The sequence below is a fragment of the Pseudozyma flocculosa genome (assembly GCF_000417875.1).
Source record: "Pseudozyma flocculosa PF-1 unplaced genomic scaffold scaffold00001, whole genome shotgun sequence".
NCBI classification, from domain to species: Eukaryota; Fungi; Basidiomycota; class Ustilaginomycetes; order Ustilaginales; family Ustilaginaceae; genus Pseudozyma; species Pseudozyma flocculosa.
Genome location: NW_006920869.1, coordinates 1,471,530 through 1,490,174, shown reverse-complemented (window position 1 = coordinate 1,490,174; position 18,645 = coordinate 1,471,530). Strand labels below are relative to the sequence as shown.

Sequence of the window (18,645 nt, the reverse complement as noted above, 5' to 3'; positions counted from 1 at the left end):
GGGAGAGAGAGAGAGGGAGAAGGGGAGCGAGGGTGAGGGAGCCTCAAAGTAGCCGGGCGTGTGGCCAGCCAGGAACGCACCTCTGTCCCGAATTTCCCCCTCGACCCCCGTCCTCGTCCTCGTCCTCGTCCTCGGTCCTTGTCTCCGCTCAGCCCATCGACGGCCCTTGGAATGGCCAGGCTGCAGTGAAGCCGCCACATGGGCGCCATGGCCTAGAGCATGCTGGCCATGGCGGCGAGGAACAACAGACGGCAAACCAGCTGCGCTTCCGCGGCGGCCAAGGGTGGGTGGGTGGGTGGCCGCCGTACGCCATGCCTGGTGGGACCACTACTGCGGTTCATACATCCATGATGGCAGGCGGCTGTGGCGCTCCTCTGACAACCCGCCTGGCCTGCTGGCGTCGTCGTGAGCAGACCAGGTACAGTAGTGGCCTGCTTGCTTGCGCTGCTTGGGTTGGCCGTGCGCCGGGGTCTGCAAGCAAGCTTGCGCCCCCTGGACCAGGCTCCCCGTTGACATGGCGTATTCTTCCGGCCGTATGGGCACGGCAAGCACATACTCTAGGCCGGCCTATAGCCTCTGATGCGCAGAAGCACCGCCAACCTTGAATCGATGTCGCAGGAGAGGCCTGGCGGGCCAGCAGTTAGATCGAGAGTGCGACGTCGTCGACAGGGCTACGAGCGCTATGGATCTCTTTGGTGATGAGCCCAGCAGCGAGCTTTCCAGGCGGCCGGGTCCCACGCGCCTCGGCACCTCGTGATTGCTAGCGTAGCGCTTGGCTTCGCTTGGCCTCCGACCTCGGTGGTGCGTGCGTGCGTGCGTATCTCGTCGATTCCGAACGACGGTCAACGCAAGGCAGGCACACATCACAAGCAGATGCGTTCGTGTTGCTGCTGCTGCTTGCTTGCTGTTGGCGGTGGCTGGCCCAGCTGGCGGTGAAATCGGCAGGGCAGGGCAGGATCGCGATCCAGATGGCCATCTCACACGCCCGAGGCTGAGTCGGCGGCGGGCGGTTGCCGGATGCACGCACGGTTGCTGGGCGTGGGCAGCAGCAGCAGCAGGCAGGCAGGCAGGCACGTCGAGGCCAGACAGTCGATCGAGGGAAAACCAAGTGGCGCACCACCCCGGCTTTGCGTGCGTGCGGCCGCGGCATGCCTGCTCGAATTCAGCTGATCAGCTCTGTTTTTTCCCCCCTAGCCTAACGTAGCTGTTAGCCTGCTGCCTGCCACAGGCAGGCCAGGCCTGGCTGTGCAGCCTCGAGGGTCTAGACTCTGGCTGGCTCGCTGGGGCACGTACGCCGCACCGTACCGGCCTGGCCTGCAGGCCTGCCTCACCGGCCGTTCCCGCCCGACCGACCGACACCCCGCCCACAAGCCTGCCAGCCAGCCAGCCAGCCAGCCAGCCTTTTTCCGTGCGTGCCCTGGCGCAATCGCACTCCGTCCCGTCCCGACCGGAGTCGAGCTGAGTCGCCGCACCGCACCGCACCGCACCGTTTCCGACGTTGCGCCCGCTCTCGACTCCGCCGACTTGCCATCTCCGCACCGGTGTGTGTGTTTGCTTGCTTGCCACCTGACACGGCCGACCCGTAAATACGGTCGAGATCATCATCGACGAAGCTGGCTCGAGCGACACCAACAACCCGAGATCGTCCTTGGACCCGTAGATACAGCGAGCTCGCCGGGCCAGAACAGAAGGGCAGCGTCGCTGTCAACGCCATGAGCACACGACAGCGAATGCGCTCGACGAGGACACAGGTTACATTGCAGGCAGACAGACAGACAGACAGGGAAAGGGCTCAAAGCAAAACAAGAGGGCAGGAGAGCATCACCGCCAAGCGTACAAAGAGCGACAAGCTTGCCGCCGGCGAGTGGCCAGGCCAGGGGGCAACAACGACACCAGAGCAGCAGGCCAGGGTGCAAAGACGGCTCAGCCATCCAACGGCGTGGATCGTCGTCGACCCGGTACCGACCGCCAGCGAGGCTCGTCGGCACGCCCGGCTGCCATCAATAAGGATTGTTGTGCGGAGCTGAGATACCGGTGGATGGCGCCGACCGTGCCGTATCGCGTGGAACTTTGCCGTAGGTACCATCAGATGCAACTCCAAAAGGGGGCTGGGGTGGTCGTAGGTGGGCATGCAGTCATCAAATAATCACCAGGCCAGGTCACGGCTGTCGCCGACCGAGGTAGGTACGTATGTATGTAACGGCGAGACGGCATGATTGTTGGCGCGAGCGCACGTAGATCCGGCAGGCAGGGTTTGGGCCGCGACCATCTCGCTCGTCTCAGGGGCTGCTGCAGCGTCAGCTACCTGGCTAGATCTGGTCGCCAGTCAACGCGACGACAACACAGGGGTGGATGGGTGGTGGAAGCAAGCAGAGCCAGTCAGTCGCTGTACGTCAAAGCCTCCGGTGCCGTGCAATCTCGGCGTCTATTGGCCGCCCCGACGACGACATTGTCCGGGCTCACCTTTCGCCGCTTGACGCGGCCAGCCACGCGTCCGAGCGAGTCTGCATCCGAGGCACCGTCCTCTTCGGACAGGGGCTCGTCTTCTTCGTCCCCGTCGCCCTCGCCGGGGGAGGGAGCAGGCGACGCAGAGGCAGACGCTGAACCGCGCGCCGCGTGCCCGTTCGTCGACGAAGCTCGGCGCGGCCGCTTGCTGCCGGTGGGCATCGGAGAACCCCGGTCGGCCAGGTCGGCACCACCGGCCGCTTCGTCGCCTTCCCCCTCGGCGTCGGTCAGGTCGCTCCCGCTGTCGACGCCGCCGCCAGTCGCTGCCGCCTTGCCGGACGCCGCCTTGCCTGCCGACTGCCGCTGCGAGCCATTGGCCTTGGCGAACATGGTGCTCTTGGCCGCGATCTTGAGCAGCCGACGCTCGTACGACCTTTGCGGCTCCCACGCCTTGGCGGCGGGAGGGATATCGACGTCGGCCGCACGATAGGCACGGTCCATGGCCGTCTTGATCTTGACGGCATCGGTCGGCGTGGCGTTCATCAGCAGGTTGGCCGCACCCTTGTAGAGGGCCGGCAGCCGCGTCTTGAGCCCCTTGTTGCCGCTGCGCTCGGCCGCCGCCACCTTTTGCGCCACGTATTCGCTGGCGCGCTTGTGGAGCGAGACTAGGCAGCGCGGGTCGATTGTCTTGAGCGCCGTGAAGCCTCCGCCGCGCACGACCAGCACATTGGCGACTTGGCGCGACAGCGAAACGAACCTCGACTCGGCCGCATCGTCGCCGCCGTCGAGGAAGAGCTCAAAGGACTGGACAAACCGTGGCAGCGAGGGCGAGAACGAGATGCGTGGTGAGCAAGCGGAAGGCGACGCTTTCGCGGCACGAGGAGTCCGCCCAAAGCCCCCCGACTCACCTCCCTAAGGGCATCCCAGACGGTGTTCTCAATGACGACGGCGCGCTCGTAGCCGACAAAGATGGCCTCCTCCTTGAGCACGTCGATCAGCACCTTGCAGCAAGAGTCGTAGATGCCGCCGAGCCTGCCAAACTGGACCAGCACGCTGGCCGAATGCCTGGCATCGACGACGCCGACGCGGATGGCCGAGACAAATGTGCTGATGGTCGAACAGAATGAGTGCTCGGCCTCGAGCAGCGAGCGCGATGGTCGCTCCGATGCCGATTCGCCATCCCTCGCCTGGCGGTCGGCCTTGCGCGCCTTTCTGCTAGTGGCCCGGCTGCCGCGCGCCGGGGCTTTGGACGACGCGCGGGGCGTGCGGTCGGCATCTTCGTCGTCGTCGCCGTCGTCACCGTCGCGGTCGTCGCCGCTGGCGCGGGCCTCCTCGTCGCTGTCGATGGTGTCGCCGCCGCCGTTCTGTTTGCCGTTCCGAGCTTCCCTGTCCCGGATGCCAGCGCTCTCGATGTATCGCTCGATCTCTGCTTGGATGAAGCCGGCGCATCGGTACTGGATCTCGTCGCCGCAGGTGAGTCGCAGCGCAGGCGGGAGTCGGGGACCGCCTGGCGGCGCCGACGTTTCCGGGGGCGCTTCGCCGCTCGCTCCGCTCTCGTCGTGCCCGATGGGAAGCGCCGCGTACATCATGTGGATGGTCAGCAGTCGCTCGAATGCCTGTCGCGGGGATGGATTGGTCAGGGGACATGGCGGGTCAGCACGAGGCACCGACGCATAATCGGCCACTTCTGCATCGACGGCGACACTTACCACCCTCTGCACACCAGCGCAGGCATTGGAGTGCGTGCCCGCCACGTACTCGTTGAGCAGGTCGAGCAGGATGGTCCGCTTCGACAGCAGCGCGTCGATCGCCGGCCCCTGGCTCGCCGCATCGTGCGAGAGGCTCAGCCGCGTCTTCCACATGATGTGGAGAGTCAGCACCTGGATGGCATCCTGCACCATCTTTTCCTCCTCGCGGTAGCCGAGGCGGCCTCTGCCGGCCAGGCCGAGGATGATCTCCCAGCCGCTCGTCGACTGGCCGCGCTCGTCGTCCTCGAGCACCTCGGTCATGTCGCAGACCTGGCTGAGCACGTTCATCCGCAGGATGCTGGCGCCGAGGAGGTGCACGTCGTCTTCGCCGAAGACGGCGGTCTCGACGTCACGATTCTGCGCCGTCTCCTGCAGCGCCGACAGCAGCGACTCTTGCAGCGCCGTCAGCTTGGCCGCGTTGACGTTGGAGAGCGAGGTGCACGCCATCAGCTTGCGGATCGCCTGGACGGCGTGCTTGAGCAGCAGCGGCTCGACGTGGCGCTGCAGCTGCGCCGAGACGTCGTCCCAGAGCGCTTCGTAGGCGTTGGTCTCGCGCATCTCGGTGTACATCTCCAGGTCGATGATCTGCGGGATGACGAGGAGGTCGGCGATCCGCGGCGCGTCGGTGCGATACTTTGCCAGCAGCTTGGGCAGCGTCGGCATCACGGCCCGCGTCATGTCCTCCTTGGTGGTGTCCTCGTCGTCCTTGACCACGGCAATGTGCTGGTGCGTCTTGCGGAGGATGCTGACCAGCGCCTCGACCAGCACCGCCTCCTCGTCGACGTCGAGCCGGTAGGCCTCCGGGGCAAGCTCCTGGGCACCCTTGGTGCCGCTCGACCCGTCCTTGTCCGAGTGGTCGAGGAGCAGCAGGTCGATGAGCGGCTGCCAGTCCTGGATCTCGTCGACGGCGTCCCAGAGCGCCTCGATGGCCATGCCCACGCGGCCTTCCTTGGCGCCGTCGATCATCGTCTTGAGGTCCTCGGCCTGCTTCTGGGCCGCCGCGCTCGAGATGTCCTGCGAGTTGGTGTCGACCGCCTCGCTCGTCGTCGTCGAAGGGTCGACGTCGTCGAGCCGCCGCCCGTACTTGACCAGCAGCGAGGCGAGGCACTTGAGGCGCAGCTTGGCCACCTCGGCCGCCTGCGCCTCGTCCGAGTTGGCCTTCTTCTTCGACTTGGCACTCTGCCCGCCGAGCTCGGCCGTGTGCTGGCGCACCTCGTCCTCGAGGATGCTCGCCACGAATGTCGCCACGGCGGCGCGCACCTTTGGCTCGACGTCAAAGATGTGCGTGGCCAGCGAGTCGCGCTGCTCCTCGTCGAGCAGGTCGTGCTTGTCGATCATGACGAGCACCAGGATGGCGGCGATGCGGACCGAGAGGTCGACGTCACCGGTCGCCATCTGGACGAGGCGCCCCTTGAACATCTCGGTAAAGTGGCGGATCGACCCGACAAAGTTTTCGCGGGTGTAGAGCCCCGTCATGGCGCGGATCGCCGCCATGCGCACGCCGGCGTCGGCGTCCGAGAGGACCCAGCCGACGTAGCGGAAGTAGCTCGCTTGGAGGTACTGCGCCGAGTGCTTCTTCATCCACGCGCCGAGCTCTTCGACGCATTCGGTGCGGATGCCGGCGTCGTAGTCGCGGTAGCGGTGGACAAAGACGCTGGTCATGTACTCGTCGATGTACTCGTCGAGCTTCTTGCGCAGCGCCTTGGCCTCCTCGACCTTGGCCTCGAGCTCCTTGAGCCGGCTCTTGTCCGCCCGCGCCTTTTTCCGCTCGGCGTCGCGCTGCTTGGTGGCGGTGGCCAGGTCCTTGGCGGCGAGCGCGTTGACCTCGTTGATGGCCGAGATCGTCCACAGCGCGACGACGGTGGCCGTGTGGCGGAACGAGCGGAGCGACGACGACGACATGGCCGAGACCCACGCCTGGAACGTCTCCATGAAGCCCTCGGCCGTCAGGATCTCGGCCTCGTAAGCGCAGAGGACAAGGCGGCGGAGAAACTCGCTGAGCGACCGGCGGAACGACTTGAACGTCTTGCTCTTCGAGACGATCGGGTACGACGGCAGAGGCTGCTTCTTGAAGACCTCCTGCAGCTCTTCGAGGGTGTCGACGATGTTGTCGATGTCGACCACCTGGTTCTCGTCGACGCTGCCGTTGCAGCCGCACGTCCGGATGACAAAGTTGGTCAGCTCTGCCAGCGCCTTGCCCTCGTCGTTCTGGAAGCTGACCACCCAGTCCTCGGCGGTCGACTGCAGCGCGCTGTTGGGGTCCTTGACGGCGTTGAAGATGTCGTTGTCGTCGTTAATCGGCAGCTCGTCCTTGCTGCCGGCACCCCTGGTCTTGGTCGACGTGGCGCGCGGCCGTCCCACGGACCGTGTCTTTGATGCGCTCGCCTTTGCCGTCTTGGACGCGCCCGCCGCCTTGGTCCTGGGCGTCTTTGGGGCGGCGCGCTGCTTTGGCGTCCTCGCGGCCGCGGCCGCGGCACCGGCGCCCCTGCGGCCTTTTGTGGGTGTCTTTGCGGTCTTCTTGCGCTTCGAGCCGCCATAGTCGTCGTCGTTGTCGTCGTCGTGGGCGCCAGCGTCATCGTCGCTGCTCGGTTCCTCCTCCTCGTCCTCTTCCTCGTCCTCCACCTCCTCCTCGCTCTGTTCATCCTGTGGCGCCTCTTCCTCGTCCGAGAGATCGGTCAGAGATCCGTCGCTGTCAAAGTCGTTGGCAGATTCGGCGAGCTTGGCGTGCTTGCTGGCGCCCTCCGACGACGCCTCGCCATCCGCAGCCTTTCGCTTTGCCGCAGCGCGCCCGGCCATATCTGCTGTCGCTCGATTCGGCGGTCAGATGCAATTGAAGTTGGTGGCAGGGAGGTAGCGCGGTCCTCGAGTCCGCCTAGAGATGCGAGCCGTGATTCCGGGCCAAGTGGTTTCCGCCGAGGCTGAGTGAGATGGCCCAGGCGCGTGGGCAGCTGCGATGGTAGAATTGCGGGGGACGACGCGGAGAACAGCGTGGGCGGACCTGTCGATGCGAGCGGTGGAGATGCGATGGCGTGGTCCGGGCCAGAGTGCAGATTGCCAAGGGTCGAGGCGGAGGCGGGTGGTGGCGTCGAGTGTCGAAAGCATGGCCGGTAGGCCCTCTGACCCTCTCTCCACACCAGCGGCAGGCGTGGCATGGGCCCGCCAGGCTTCTTGCGCAGCCAGCCAAAGAGGCCAGGCCAGGCCGGCCGCCTGCTTCTCGCGTCGACGCGTTCCAGGCTGGGAGGGCAGGCAAGCTGGCCCAGGTCTGCCTGGCCAGGCCAGGCCTGCCACGCCAGGCATGGCAGGATAGGCCTGCAGGCTCCGTGCGCAGGTCAGCCAGCTCGACCACGCGCGTTGCCAGGCAGGCTGTCCAGCTTTTTCCTCTTTGCGCCAGGGTTGCGCGACGTGGCTCAGACAAGGCTTCGTTCGGCTCCGAAGCCACTAGCCCGATCGAAATCGGGTTCATCGGCCACCGAGACCGGACCGGGCATCCGGGGGTGGGCACAGGCTGTTTGAGGTCTGGCGGCGCGCACCGACAGAGATTCCTCGGTCCAGCCACGAGTGCCTCTTTGGCCCCTTTGACGACGTCAAGCCTATCGGCAGCGCGAGCGGCTCAGCCCTGATGGATCTGCTGATGACGGCAGCTCGGATCCTGGGCTCGAGGTGGCTGATGCCAGAAGGGGCGGGGCGGATCGAGAGCAAGAGAAAGACGATTTCACGTGTGAGGCCACCGACAGAGGCTCTGTCTGGCTGGGCAGGGCTGTCCCATCTGAGCTCATCGACGGGCCTTTTGGAAGCGAGCGAGATTTCAAGAAAATCAGGCCTGGGCTGGCTAGGCTCCAGCTCAGCCCCAACACCGCACAAGCCGCCGCGGGCGGGGCCAGCGTGGCTGCCTGCCTTCGTTTGTGCCACGACGACAACGACGACGACAGGCAGGGCAACAGCTGGATCAGGCCAGGCTACGCACAGGCGGCCAGTCGTCTTCCTCTTCTTCCGCCCGCCCGCCTGCCAGCCTGTGGCTTCCCCGCACGACCTCTTCACTCCATCCTCTCCCTCCTCTCCGTCCCCTCCGCCGCCTCCTTGCCATCTCACCGCCACCTACTCGCATTCCGCCCCTCTTGCCACCTGGATGGTCCTGCCCGAGCAATTCGCCTTCGTCGCATCCATCCTCGTCACCTTCTGCCTCTGCCTCGTCGCCAAGAGCTACCTCGCCCGCTCCGTCTTTCCCCACTTTGAACTCCTCCAAGACCTCGACAGGGCCACCGACTTCATGGAGATCAACGTCGTAGTCGCTTTTCTCGTCGGGCTCGTCCTGTCGGTGGGCGCGCTGCTCTACTTTGACTCGGGCAAGGCCAAGCCCGTGCTCAACCCGACTGAGTGGCAGAAGTTCCACCTGATGGAAAAGAAGCAGCTCTCGTCCAACACGGCCAAGTACCGCTTCCGCCTGCCCAAGCAGAACTCGATCCTCGGCCTGCCCATCGGGCAGCACATTTCGGTCCAGGCCGACATCAACGGCAAGACCGTCATGCGCTCCTACACGCCCACCTCGTCCGACGACGACAAGGGCTTCTTTGACCTCGTCGTCAAGTCGTACGAGCAGGGCAACGTCTCCAAGTACATGGCCGCCATGAAGATCGGCGACGTCCTCTCGGTCAAGGGCCCCAAGGGCCAGATGCGCTACTCGCCCGGCCTCGCCCGCCACCTCGGCATGATTGCCGGCGGCACCGGCCTCACGCCCTGCCTCCAGATCATCACGGCCATCTGCAAGAACCCGGCCGACAAGACCCAGGTCGACTTTATCTACGCCAACGTCAAGGAGGACGACATCCTGCTCAAGGAGGACCTCGACCGCCTCGCCCGCGAGCACAAGGACCAGTTCCGCATCCACTACTTCCTCAACGAGGCGCCCCCCAACTGGACCGGCGGCACCGGCTTCGTCTCCAAGGAGGCCATCGAGCAGAACCTCCCCAAGCCCGCCGACGACATCAAGATCCTCATGTGCGGTGAGTGCCCGTGCCGCGATGTGCGCCCCGCTCGCTCTGCCGTCGACGAGCCATACCCTGACCCCGCTTTTCCCTGGCCCTCCCTCTCCCTTCTTTCTTGTCCCGTCCACCTGCTGCCGATGATTGCAGGCCCGCCGCCGATGATCAACGCCATGAAGAAGCACCTCTCGGAGCTCAACTACCAGGCTCCCCGCACCGTCAGCAAGATGGAGGACGTAAGTCCCAGCACCTGCTGCTCGTCCCGCCGAACTGTTTCTGATGCCTGCCTTTCCTCCCTTCCTCTCGCTCCTTTCCTGCCCTGGTCCGCGGTCTACAGCAAGTCTTCTGCTTCTGAGCGAACACCCTCCTCCCCTCCCTCTCCCCCTCTGGCCGCTCCTGCAGTCGCAGCAGCAGCGGTTCTGTCTTCTCGTTGCTTTGACTTCCCTACCTTGGTTCAGCAGCGAACGGCACCCTCCCCAGCCACCCCACACCCACATCACTGTAGACTGCGCAGGACAAAGAAGGCACGTTCAAGACGAAAGGAATCGTGAATCCTGTCCTCGTAGCATCGTGTTTTCCTTTTTGGCCCTGTGACGGCAGGACAGGGGCGGTATCTGCAAGCCAAGACAGCGATCCGGAACGGGCTAGGGGTCTACATACGATAATCAGTCTGGCACGGCACGGTTGACGCTACGACTTGGTCTTCTCCGACGGCGCCGCTCCTGCCGAAGCTGATGCTGGTGCAGGTGCAGTCGAAGTCGACGTCGGCGCTGCTGCCGCCGACTTTTCATTGTCGGGTTCGACGGTGGCGTGACCGTCCTTGTCGACGCGGATCGTGACCTGTGCGCCGTCGGGCGTCTGGGCCTTGAGCATGCGTCCGCGTGCGGCCTTGAGGAGGGCGCTCCTGCGCACGTTGCGCACGTCCTTGTAGACGATCCACACGTTGCCGCCGGAGCGCGCAATGTTTTCGCTGAGCTTGCGCGCGTCCTCGCCGTACTTGTGCGCCACCACCTGCGACGCGGCGCCCGAGCTCGAGTAGAGGAGGTTCTGCACACCCGCGTCCACGCCGTCGAGCACGCTGTTGGTGGCCAGCAGCGAGCGGTTGACGAAGCCGCGGATGCCCTTGGGCTGCGGGCCCAGGGTGCCGTCGGCCTTGACCTGTCGCTGGATGCCCGTCTTTTTGCCAATCTTGTCGCCAATGTTGGCCGCCATGTCCGTGATCTTGCCCGTCGTCTTGGCAGAGACCTGCACGGCCTGGCCGGACCAGTTGTACAGCGTCGCGGCGCCCGACTGGGCAGCGCTGGGCACCTTGATGTTGCGCTGGCTGGTGGGCGTCTGCGCGCCACTCGAGGTGCCCTTCTCGTCCGTCGGCGAGGTGATGCTCGATCCAGGCCCGGGGTTCTTGGCGACTGCAGAAGGGAGATCGGGACGGAGCGGGGCGGGGCGGGACGGGGCGGGACGGGGCGGGTCAATTCAGTGCTCGGCTGCACGCCCAAGGGCAGGCTAAATGGGCCGCCCCACTTACCATAGTTGTCGGCGGCGTTGGTGATCTTGGATCCGATGAACTCGGAGCCCTTGACAATGTTGCGCGAGATAAAGTCGGCGCCCTTGAGCAGCCAGTCTCCCTTTTCGCGGTCCTGGGGGGCGATGGAGACGTGGGCCGTGTCCTTGCCGGTAGAGGCGGCGGCGGCGGCGGCCGGCTCGGGGGCGAGGTCGATGAGGACGGGGTCCTTTTCGCGGCCGGACTCGGAGAGGGCGTCGTCCTCCTCGACCTGGAACTGGTCCTTGACGACGGCGAGGACATGTCCCTGGTCGTCCATGAGCTCGATGGTGCCGCTGTCGGTGGCGTCGTCGTCCTGGTAGGCCGAGTACTGAGCGAGGATCTCCTCGAGGCGCTTGGTCTCTTGCTTTGTGGCCTGTGCGGGGAGCGAGAAGCGGATCGATGCGCCCTCTACGTCGTGCGAGGGCATGACGTACGAGCTGGTGTTGCCGGATCGCTCTGGGCGGATGGACTGGAACGCCGGGATGGGGAGGCTGAACGAGTCGCCGATGGCGAGGACGAGCCAAAGGTCGGTGGAGAGGTTGCGGTGCTGGTCGAGCTTTTCGGGGTCGGTGGGTGCGGCGGCCGAGTGGTCCTGGGTGCTGGATCCCTGGAGCTCGATGGCGACGAGGAGGGCGCGGAGGGTGCCGAGGCCCAGGGTGACATCTTCGCCGTCGTAGGACTGCGATGCGCGGACATTGTCGATCTTGAGGATCTCGACGCCCTGGGAGCCGGCGCCGGCAGCATTGGTAGGGGGTGTGCTGGTCATGGTAGGTGGCTGTTGGGTTGATGGAGATGCAGAGGGGGAGGGATGTATGGCTAGTGGTGGTGGTGGTAATTCAGTGGCGAGGTGCGGTGGCGATGGCGATGGCGATGGCCTTTGGGAAGGGCGGGTGTACTCGAGCGCCTCCCAAAATAGCCAGCTGAGCCAGGAGGAGCAGAGAAGAGGCGGCAAGGGACGTTGATGAGCCACGTTACCGCCTTTGGCCCACATACACAGCCACGCCAAGATAGAGCGAGCAGCGGCGACGGGGGCCTAGCCCTGCCCTGCCAAGAAGCCCGGCGTGGCAGGTGAGGCCAGGTGAGTCCAGGGCAGGCCTGGCGTGGCATGGCCCGTGGGTCGACGTGTATGTGTTGGTGCCTGGCGCCGTACGTGCAGCAAGCTTGACGATGTGGAGGGGTCTGGCTGCACGGCTGCATCACCGACTGCTGCTGGCTGCCAGCCAGTAGAGAGGCCGAGGCCAGCAGGCGCCGTGATCGAGCAGAGAGGCAAAATGCAGGCAGCAGGGCAGCGCAGCTCAGGACAGGCTGGCTGCACCCAAGCCAGGGGGCGCCTGCAAGTCAACTTGGCAGGGGGGGGGGGGGGGCAGCTAGGCCAAGCCCGGGTCAGACGAGGGCAGCGGCCCCTCGCTCCCAGTCTTTAGTGCCGCCGCTCATCATGCCTGCCTCTGGCCGCCTGCCTGCCTGCCTGCCTGCCTGCCTGCCTGCCTTGCCCCGCCCGCGCTTCCCGACCCAACACCTTCTGCACCTCTGCTGGCCCCGCCGCGCAACACCTCCCAACACCTTGCGCTTGATCCACCCTTCTCTCCACCCAGGCTCACCATCGGCTTTGCACCGCACCTTCAGCAACGACCAACACATCCATACCCAAGCGCGCCACTCTCCCATACACATCCTCTCTTTCGCTCCACGCCAACCTCGACACACCCTCCACGCTTCCACCATGGCCAGCAAGAAGCGAATCACAAAGGTGCGCATCACGGGCGACTCCCACCACTCGTAGCCGCCTCGCCGCCAATGGCACACCTCCTCTGACCCAAACCAACCTCTTTGACCGCCTTGACTCTCGCACCATCATCAGGAGCTCACCGAGCTCAGCAACGAGCCAGTCCCTGGCATCAGTGAGCACCGTCCCTGGCCGGCAACGCTCCGCAGCAGCTGGCGCAACCCCTCTCTCTGACCAGCGTTTCTCCTTCCCTCCGTATCCTCTGGCTTCTCTGCTGCCCCCTCCTCTCCCTCCATCAGCCATCGAGGCAAAGGAGTGGGTGTCCTACCCACCACCCCTCAAACTACGCGGCAACGCCCGCGGCAACCCCAGCTGACCTCGCTGCCGCCACGCCCCGTCCTTCCGCTCCATCCCCCCTCTGCCCGCAGAGACAACATCTACAAGTGGACGGCCAAGCTCGAGGGCCCGGCCAGCAGCCCGTACGCAGGCGGCACCTTCCTCGTCGACGTCGACTTCCCCATCGAGTACCCCTTCAAGGGCCCCAAGGTCCGTTTTGCTACCCGCATCTACCACCCAAACGTCGACGAGGGCGGAAGTGAGTGCGGGCGGCGCTGCCCTGGCCTTTGCGACGCGCTGCAGTCTGAGCGCTGCCTCTTGCTGACGTGCGTCTGCTCCTACACCATGCCCTTGCCCTCTTTCTCTTTCCTCTCAGACCTCTGCGTCGGCATCCTGAAGTCCGAGGCATGGAAGCCCTCGACCAAGGCGTCTACCAGTGAGCCGCCGCCGCCGCCATCAGAAAGGGGAGAGTCACAGCGCTAGTCGCTGACAGCTGCGCGGCCCTCGCCCGTCTCTCGTTGCAGTCCTTCTGTCTATCCTGCAGCTCCTGGAAGAGCCCAACCCTGACGATGCCCTGGTGGCGTCGATTGGTGAGTGCGATGCCCCGCAGAAACGGAAGGCCATTGCCAATGGCAAGTCAGGGCGCTGACCTCTCCGGATCACCCTTCCCGCTCCGTGCACACTCCCAGCCGAGGTCTACAACAACGACAGGGCCAAGTTCAACAAGACGGCACAAGAGCACACGAAGAAGGTGAGCCACCGACGCCGCCGCCGCTGCCGGTTCAGTCGGTTGTCAGACGCTGATCCAATGGCCCCCTTTCCCAACCGCCGCCCGCAGTACGCAACGGCGTGAGAAGATGTCAAGTCCAGCAGCAAACAATAGCGTGAGAGCCCAATCACGAGACCGCAATAACGTCCGACTAGCTGAGCTTCATCAGCACGACTTGATGGCGCGGCCACACCTCTCCTTCTCCATGTGACGAGCGCGAGAGTACGGTCTGTGCTGCCTCTCAGCCCCCGCAAAAAAAAACGGTACCCGTGCAGGCTTTGTGCCCGTCCCCTCACGTTAAAGTTCCAACGGCGCGGTGATTCTGAGCGTGCCTGTCTGGACGTCGAAAGATGGTTGCGAGAAGGCTAGAGAATGAGAGAGGAGAGAGAGACAGAGACAGAGGGCCGCCTTCGCAGATTACTAGAGAGCTTCTGCAAAAGGGACCTCGGCCATTCGACGAAGCCGAGAGGCATGGCCCTCTTGAGGCGCTGCGCCGGCTTCGACGCACGTTTCAGGGTCCAACGACCAACCAACTGCGAGCGCGCTCTTCAGCCTTACATAGCTGTTCCCCTCCTCCACCTTTGCACGACCCGCCCTCACCTTCCTGCCACCACGCACCCACCATCATCCTCCGTTCGGCACGGACAGACTGGACCAGCACGATGCCCGCAACGTCGTCACCACCATCACCTCCAACGACGCGGGGAGGGAAGGGGAGGATGAAGCTGCGGCCGGGCGTGCGCAACGGCGTGCTCCGGTCGCTCACGACGACCTCGCACCTCTCCGCCGTGGCGGTCGGGTCGTTTCTGTGCGTCCACCTCGCACCGCCCCTCGTCGTCGGTATCTCCAGGATCCTCTCTACCGTCGGAATCGCGGGCTCGTGCGACGTCGAGGATGCGATTGACAACGCTAGCCGTATCATGGTGAGTCGTCCCTCGGTCTGTTCCGCCGGGTGATGGGTGAGAGGAACAGATGGGCTGACGTGGTGACACGTTGGCGTTACGATACGGCGCGACAGCTGCTGGGAAGGGTGTATTACCAGTCCAGCTTGACCGAACCGCTCCTCTACGCCTCGATCGGTCTCCATCTCGTCTCGTCGGGCCTCAAGAGGTTGTTGCTGGCGTGCACCACGGCCGATTACACCTCCACCACCACCGACAGCAGCAGCGACGACGACGCAACGGCACCACCATCGGCAGAAGACTCGACGACGACCGAGACCGCGACCGATCTCGGCGCCAAACCGACCCGGTCCTCGTCCTCGTCCTCGTCCTCGTACCTCCCCTCGCTGCACACGGCCTCGGGCATCGTCCTCGTCCCCATCGTGGGACACCACATTCTGCTGAACCGCCTCATTCCTTCGCGCTCGACACCGCCCATCTCGGCGCTCTCGCCATCAGAGCTCGACTACAGCTACGTCTCGTACGGCCTCAGATCCGCCCCGCTCGTCACGGCAGCCCTCTACCTCTCCCTCGTCGTCGCGGCCGCGCTCCACGTCACGACGGGCACGACCAGGCTCATCGCGAGGTCTCGAAGCCAAAAGGCTGGGACCAGGCGCACCAGGCCCAGGACCAAACCGGGCACCGGCACATGGACGATCACGGCGGCGGTGGCGTCGCTCTTCGTGGCCGGTGTGGCCGCCCTTGCCCCGCAGCTATCCGAAGACGGACAGAGGTGGAAGATGGTCCGGGCCATCGAGACGCGCATCGCAGAGTGCTATCGCCGTGCCGGCCTGCGTCTATCATGAAGCTGTAATCTCACACGGCGTTGTCCCCGCCACCAACTCTCTGCTCTACAGGCGGATCGACCATGCGTGGGTCGCCGTCACACCTGCGCCCCTGCCTGCGCCTTTTGCTTTTTGGGCTTGGTCCATCTCACCAACCCGGGCTGCTGGTTGTCCTTGACGGCGCCCTGCTCGGCGAGGTGGAAGGCGGGCATATTCTCGGTCCTGGGGACGTACCAGAAGCGGACGGTGCAGTCGATCTGCTCGTACTTCTGCACCGCCCCATCGAGGAGCTCCCACAGGTCGCGGTCCGGCACCGACTCGCCGGGCGTGCCGAGCGGGCCGTCGCGCGTGAGGCGCCAGTGGTTGTGGCGCCACTCCCAGATGTCGCGCGAGATGCCGTCGACGAGCCAGCGGTGGTGCGTGGCGACGACAATCTTGTCGAACCCCTCGTCCTCCCACTGCTGGTACTCGAGCGCCGCCAGCACGCTGCGCAGGCCCGCCCGCTTCTTGGTCGTCGCGCTCAGCTCGGGCGGCCGCTCGAGGCGCCGCGAAAAGTTGGCCTCCACCCGGCTGCTGCTCGGCGACGGCGACGACGACGACGACGGCAAAGAGGATGGATCGACGGGCGGACAGAAGACGAAGCCGAGTCCGCCCCGCACCTCTTCCACAGACGGATCAGTCGTGGCCGAGGCCGAGGCGGCGGCGGCAGAGGTAGAGGTGGCGTTGGACTTGGCGAACTGAGATGCGAGCGTCTCGTAGTCGGGCATTTTGCCGGAATTGAGCATCGACCTCCACGCTGCCTGCTGCGTCAAGGCCGTCGGTGTCGTCGACGGGAAGACGGGCGTCCCCGCACCGCTCGTCCTCGACGTCGCGCTGGTCATGTACGACTTGATGGAAGCGGCGTCGCAGCCGTCGAAGGCGTGCTGCCCCGACCCGATGCGGTGGGCGGCCACCTGCCCGGCCGTCAAGGTGGTGCCGGCGCACATGAGCAGCACCTGGCGCGGGTCGACTTTGCGGACGTACCGCAGCGGACGCCACGGCCGCGGATCCGCCACAAAGAGGTCCGAGGGCCGAAGGTTGTAGACGCCTCCGACCGTCTGGGCCGTTCGAGCCGTGTGCACGCTCGAGCCGTCGTGCATCGTCGACGAGGCAGCGTCGAGGTCGGCCTCGGCGGCGCTGGGGACGCGGCCGTATCCACCCACGTCTTCGAAGTTGGTGATGCCCGCCTCCTTTTCCCGCTGGCTCGGTCGATCCAGCGCGCGATGGCCGGACCATTCGGTCGAGGTCCAGGGTGTCTTGGCGGTGCCGTCACCGGCGACGCTCGCCGGCATCCGCGTGCGGGCGACCGTGGCGTTGGCCGCGACCGTGTGCGGCAGCGTGCCGTCGCGATCGGTCGCCAGCGTCATTGCCGTCATGCGCGACGAGATGGACCGGGCCGTGACGGCGGTGTCGTTGCTACGGATCGAGGCCGTGTCGGGAGCTTTGTCGGCGGCGTTGCCGGCGGTGGTCTCGGCGGTGTCGTCGGCATCTATCGCGGTCTGCGGTATCGTCTCTGCATCCTCTGCGAAGCTGACTCCTTTGCTGGTTTTATCCTGGCCCGGCTCGCTTTGCTGGGCGAGCATGTCGATCGACGCCGCGTAGGCCTGGGCATCAGTCGGTCCCTTGTTGGCATCGCCTGCCTCTTCCTTGGCTTCCGCGTCCGCCACGTTCGACGTCGACGCCTCCCTGCGCCTCGTGATTTCTGCGGCAAAGTCGAACTCGTCGCCCGGTGTGAGCTTGGCGGGGATGAAGAGGCGTTTGGCCGAGTTGTGCTGGCTGAGCACGTCCGGAGCGTAGGTGATGCCGCCGGGCGTGTCGAGTCGGACCTGGTACGACGAGGTCGAGGCGTCGGTTGGGCAGGCGGCGTTGTTGGTGGAGGAGAGGACGTCTTGGAACGAGCTGTGGTCGTAGTTGCTGGAGCGATTGGAACGCGACAAGGTCGAGGTCGAGGTCGAGGTCGAGGCTGAGGCGGTGGGCTTCTTCCACGCCTCAAGGTAGCGATAGTCGGCCATGGCTCCGGTGCGTTCTGACCCGCTTCCAGGGCCGAGGTGGGACGAGCTTCTTGGGCGGTTGGCAGTGGCGCCACTGGTGGTGATGGTGGTGGGCGGAGAAGTCGACAGGGGGTGGCCTGCCCTAGGTTGGGGCTGTGTGTTGCTCTGCAGTCCGGACGCGAACCCTGCAGGCAGCCCTGTAGGCGCATGTACGTCCGTGTGGAGCAGCAGCCTCAGGCAAGGTCAGGCCAGGTCAGGCCAGGCCAGGCTAGGCCAGGCCCCGCCGCTCCTCGGCCATTGGCGCCCGAGCGCGACCGAACAAACACTGACAACCATTGCCGTGCCACATCGTCTGGCTCGCCATCGGCCCCCGTCGGGCCTCGTCCGTCGGCATCATCGTTCCGCAGCCACAACGGGCTGCCCGTTGCGTTGCCTGTCGCAGAGCAAGCATGATCGCTGCTGCTTCTGACGGAATCATCGACAGATCGAGATCGGGATGTTGCGATCAAGCAATGAAGGGAAACGGGAAAGATAGGGTACACGGAACGGGCCAGATCGACATGATGGAAAGAGGGCCAACGGGGGAGAGCCAATGAGACCGGCAGAGAAGGAGGAGAAGCAAGACATTGTTCAGGGATGGAGCAGGGATGCGGCCCCAACGAGGCAGAGGGAAAGAGGCGGTTCGCCAACAATCGAGGGCGAATATGGTCGTGGGACCGTGCGTCCCGCAATGGATCAGAGGGGAAACGCATCGGAGAAAAGACGACAGGGCAATGGCCTGTCAAGGTCCTTGTGCGGGCACGTCGAGGGCACAAGGTGGCCGACGTCCATTACGCCGCTAGAGGTTGCGGGGTCTCGTCGCCGATCCCGAGGGTTGCTTGGCCCATCGCCGGGATCAGGGGCGCAGAGGAGGACCGACAATATGCAAGAGAGATGGTGGTGGCATGCTTGAGATCGTACAGTGGTGGTCGGGTCGAAGAGGCGAGAGTCGGCGGGAGCCCGGGTCGTCAGGAGGGGGGCCAAGAGGGGGCCCAAGAAGGGGCCCAAGAGGGGTCCAAGAGGGGGCGGGAGGTGCCATAACAGTGCCGTGGCGCACGGGATGCAGGCGACAGCAGCAATGGATGCGGGGCTGAGCGCCGGCATGTCGAGCTCAGAAGCGGCGGCCGTTGGGGGGAGGCGGGCCACGACCTTGGTTCTGCGGAGGGAAACCTTGCTGCGGCGGTGGTGGTCCGCGCTGCTGGAACATCCTGGGATCAGGCGCCGGCCCACCCGGCTGCCGGTGCATCTGAGGCGGGGCGGGCGAGGTCCGCCGCCCGGCATCGCTCCAGGGGGGCCTCCAGGCATCG

At 65.4% G+C, this 18,645-nt stretch overlaps 7 protein-coding genes across 7 annotated transcripts in view; 3 read left to right on the top strand and 4 right to left on the bottom strand.

The window, feature by feature from the left end:
• Nucleotides 1–2,309: 2,309 nt before the first annotated feature.
• PFL1_00532 (uncharacterized protein) lies at nucleotides 2,310–6,989 on the bottom strand (the record flags this gene model as incomplete). The annotated part of the gene is made up of 4 exons (XM_007878026.1): nucleotides 2,310–2,315; nucleotides 2,464–3,249; nucleotides 3,354–4,061; nucleotides 4,155–6,989. 4 exons carry the CDS (start codon nucleotides 6,987–6,989, stop codon nucleotides 2,310–2,312), a joined length of 4,335 nt encoding a protein of 1,444 aa, XP_007876217.1.
• Nucleotides 6,990–8,319: 1,330 nt separating this feature from the next.
• On the top strand, nucleotides 8,320–9,527 carry PFL1_00531 (uncharacterized protein; the record flags this gene model as incomplete). Its single annotated transcript, XM_007878025.1, has 3 exons — nucleotides 8,320–9,193; nucleotides 9,323–9,408; nucleotides 9,510–9,527. 3 exons carry the CDS (start codon nucleotides 8,320–8,322, stop codon nucleotides 9,525–9,527), a joined length of 978 nt encoding a protein of 325 aa, XP_007876216.1.
• A 335-nt stretch (nucleotides 9,528–9,862) lies between these two features.
• On the bottom strand, nucleotides 9,863–11,706 carry PFL1_00530 (uncharacterized protein; the record flags this gene model as incomplete). Its single annotated transcript, XM_007878024.1, has 2 exons — nucleotides 9,863–10,581; nucleotides 10,698–11,706. The coding sequence occupies 2 exons, from the start codon at nucleotides 11,704–11,706 to the stop codon at nucleotides 9,863–9,865; spliced, it is 1,728 nt and encodes a 575-aa protein (XP_007876215.1).
• A 729-nt stretch (nucleotides 11,707–12,435) lies between these two features.
• Nucleotides 12,436–13,627, top strand: PFL1_00529 (uncharacterized protein; the record flags this gene model as incomplete). Its single annotated transcript, XM_007878023.1, has 8 exons — nucleotides 12,436–12,462; nucleotides 12,574–12,613; nucleotides 12,738–12,753; nucleotides 12,867–13,033; nucleotides 13,151–13,210; nucleotides 13,299–13,364; nucleotides 13,464–13,525; nucleotides 13,613–13,627. The coding sequence occupies 8 exons, from the start codon at nucleotides 12,436–12,438 to the stop codon at nucleotides 13,625–13,627; spliced, it is 453 nt and encodes a 150-aa protein (XP_007876214.1).
• A 635-nt stretch (nucleotides 13,628–14,262) lies between these two features.
• Nucleotides 14,263–15,290, top strand: PFL1_00528 (uncharacterized protein; the record flags this gene model as incomplete). Its single annotated transcript, XM_007878022.1, has 2 exons — nucleotides 14,263–14,466; nucleotides 14,562–15,290. The coding sequence occupies 2 exons, from the start codon at nucleotides 14,263–14,265 to the stop codon at nucleotides 15,288–15,290; spliced, it is 933 nt and encodes a 310-aa protein (XP_007876213.1).
• Nucleotides 15,291–15,367: 77 nt separating this feature from the next.
• On the bottom strand, nucleotides 15,368–17,320 carry PFL1_00527 (uncharacterized protein; the record flags this gene model as incomplete). The annotated part of the gene is made up of 1 exon (XM_007878021.1): nucleotides 15,368–17,320. The coding sequence occupies one exon, from the start codon at nucleotides 17,318–17,320 to the stop codon at nucleotides 15,368–15,370; it is 1,953 nt and encodes a 650-aa protein (XP_007876212.1).
• Nucleotides 17,321–18,552: 1,232 nt separating this feature from the next.
• The window catches only part of PFL1_00526 (uncharacterized protein), a gene marked incomplete at both ends in the record, with an annotated part of 1,020 nt that continues 927 nt past the window's right edge, over nucleotides 18,553–18,645 (bottom strand). Inside the window, one exon of the mRNA XM_007878020.1 lies at nucleotides 18,553–18,572. Within this exon, the coding sequence (XP_007876211.1) occupies nucleotides 18,553–18,572 (20 nt within the window). The remainder of the gene's footprint in view (nucleotides 18,573–18,645) is intronic.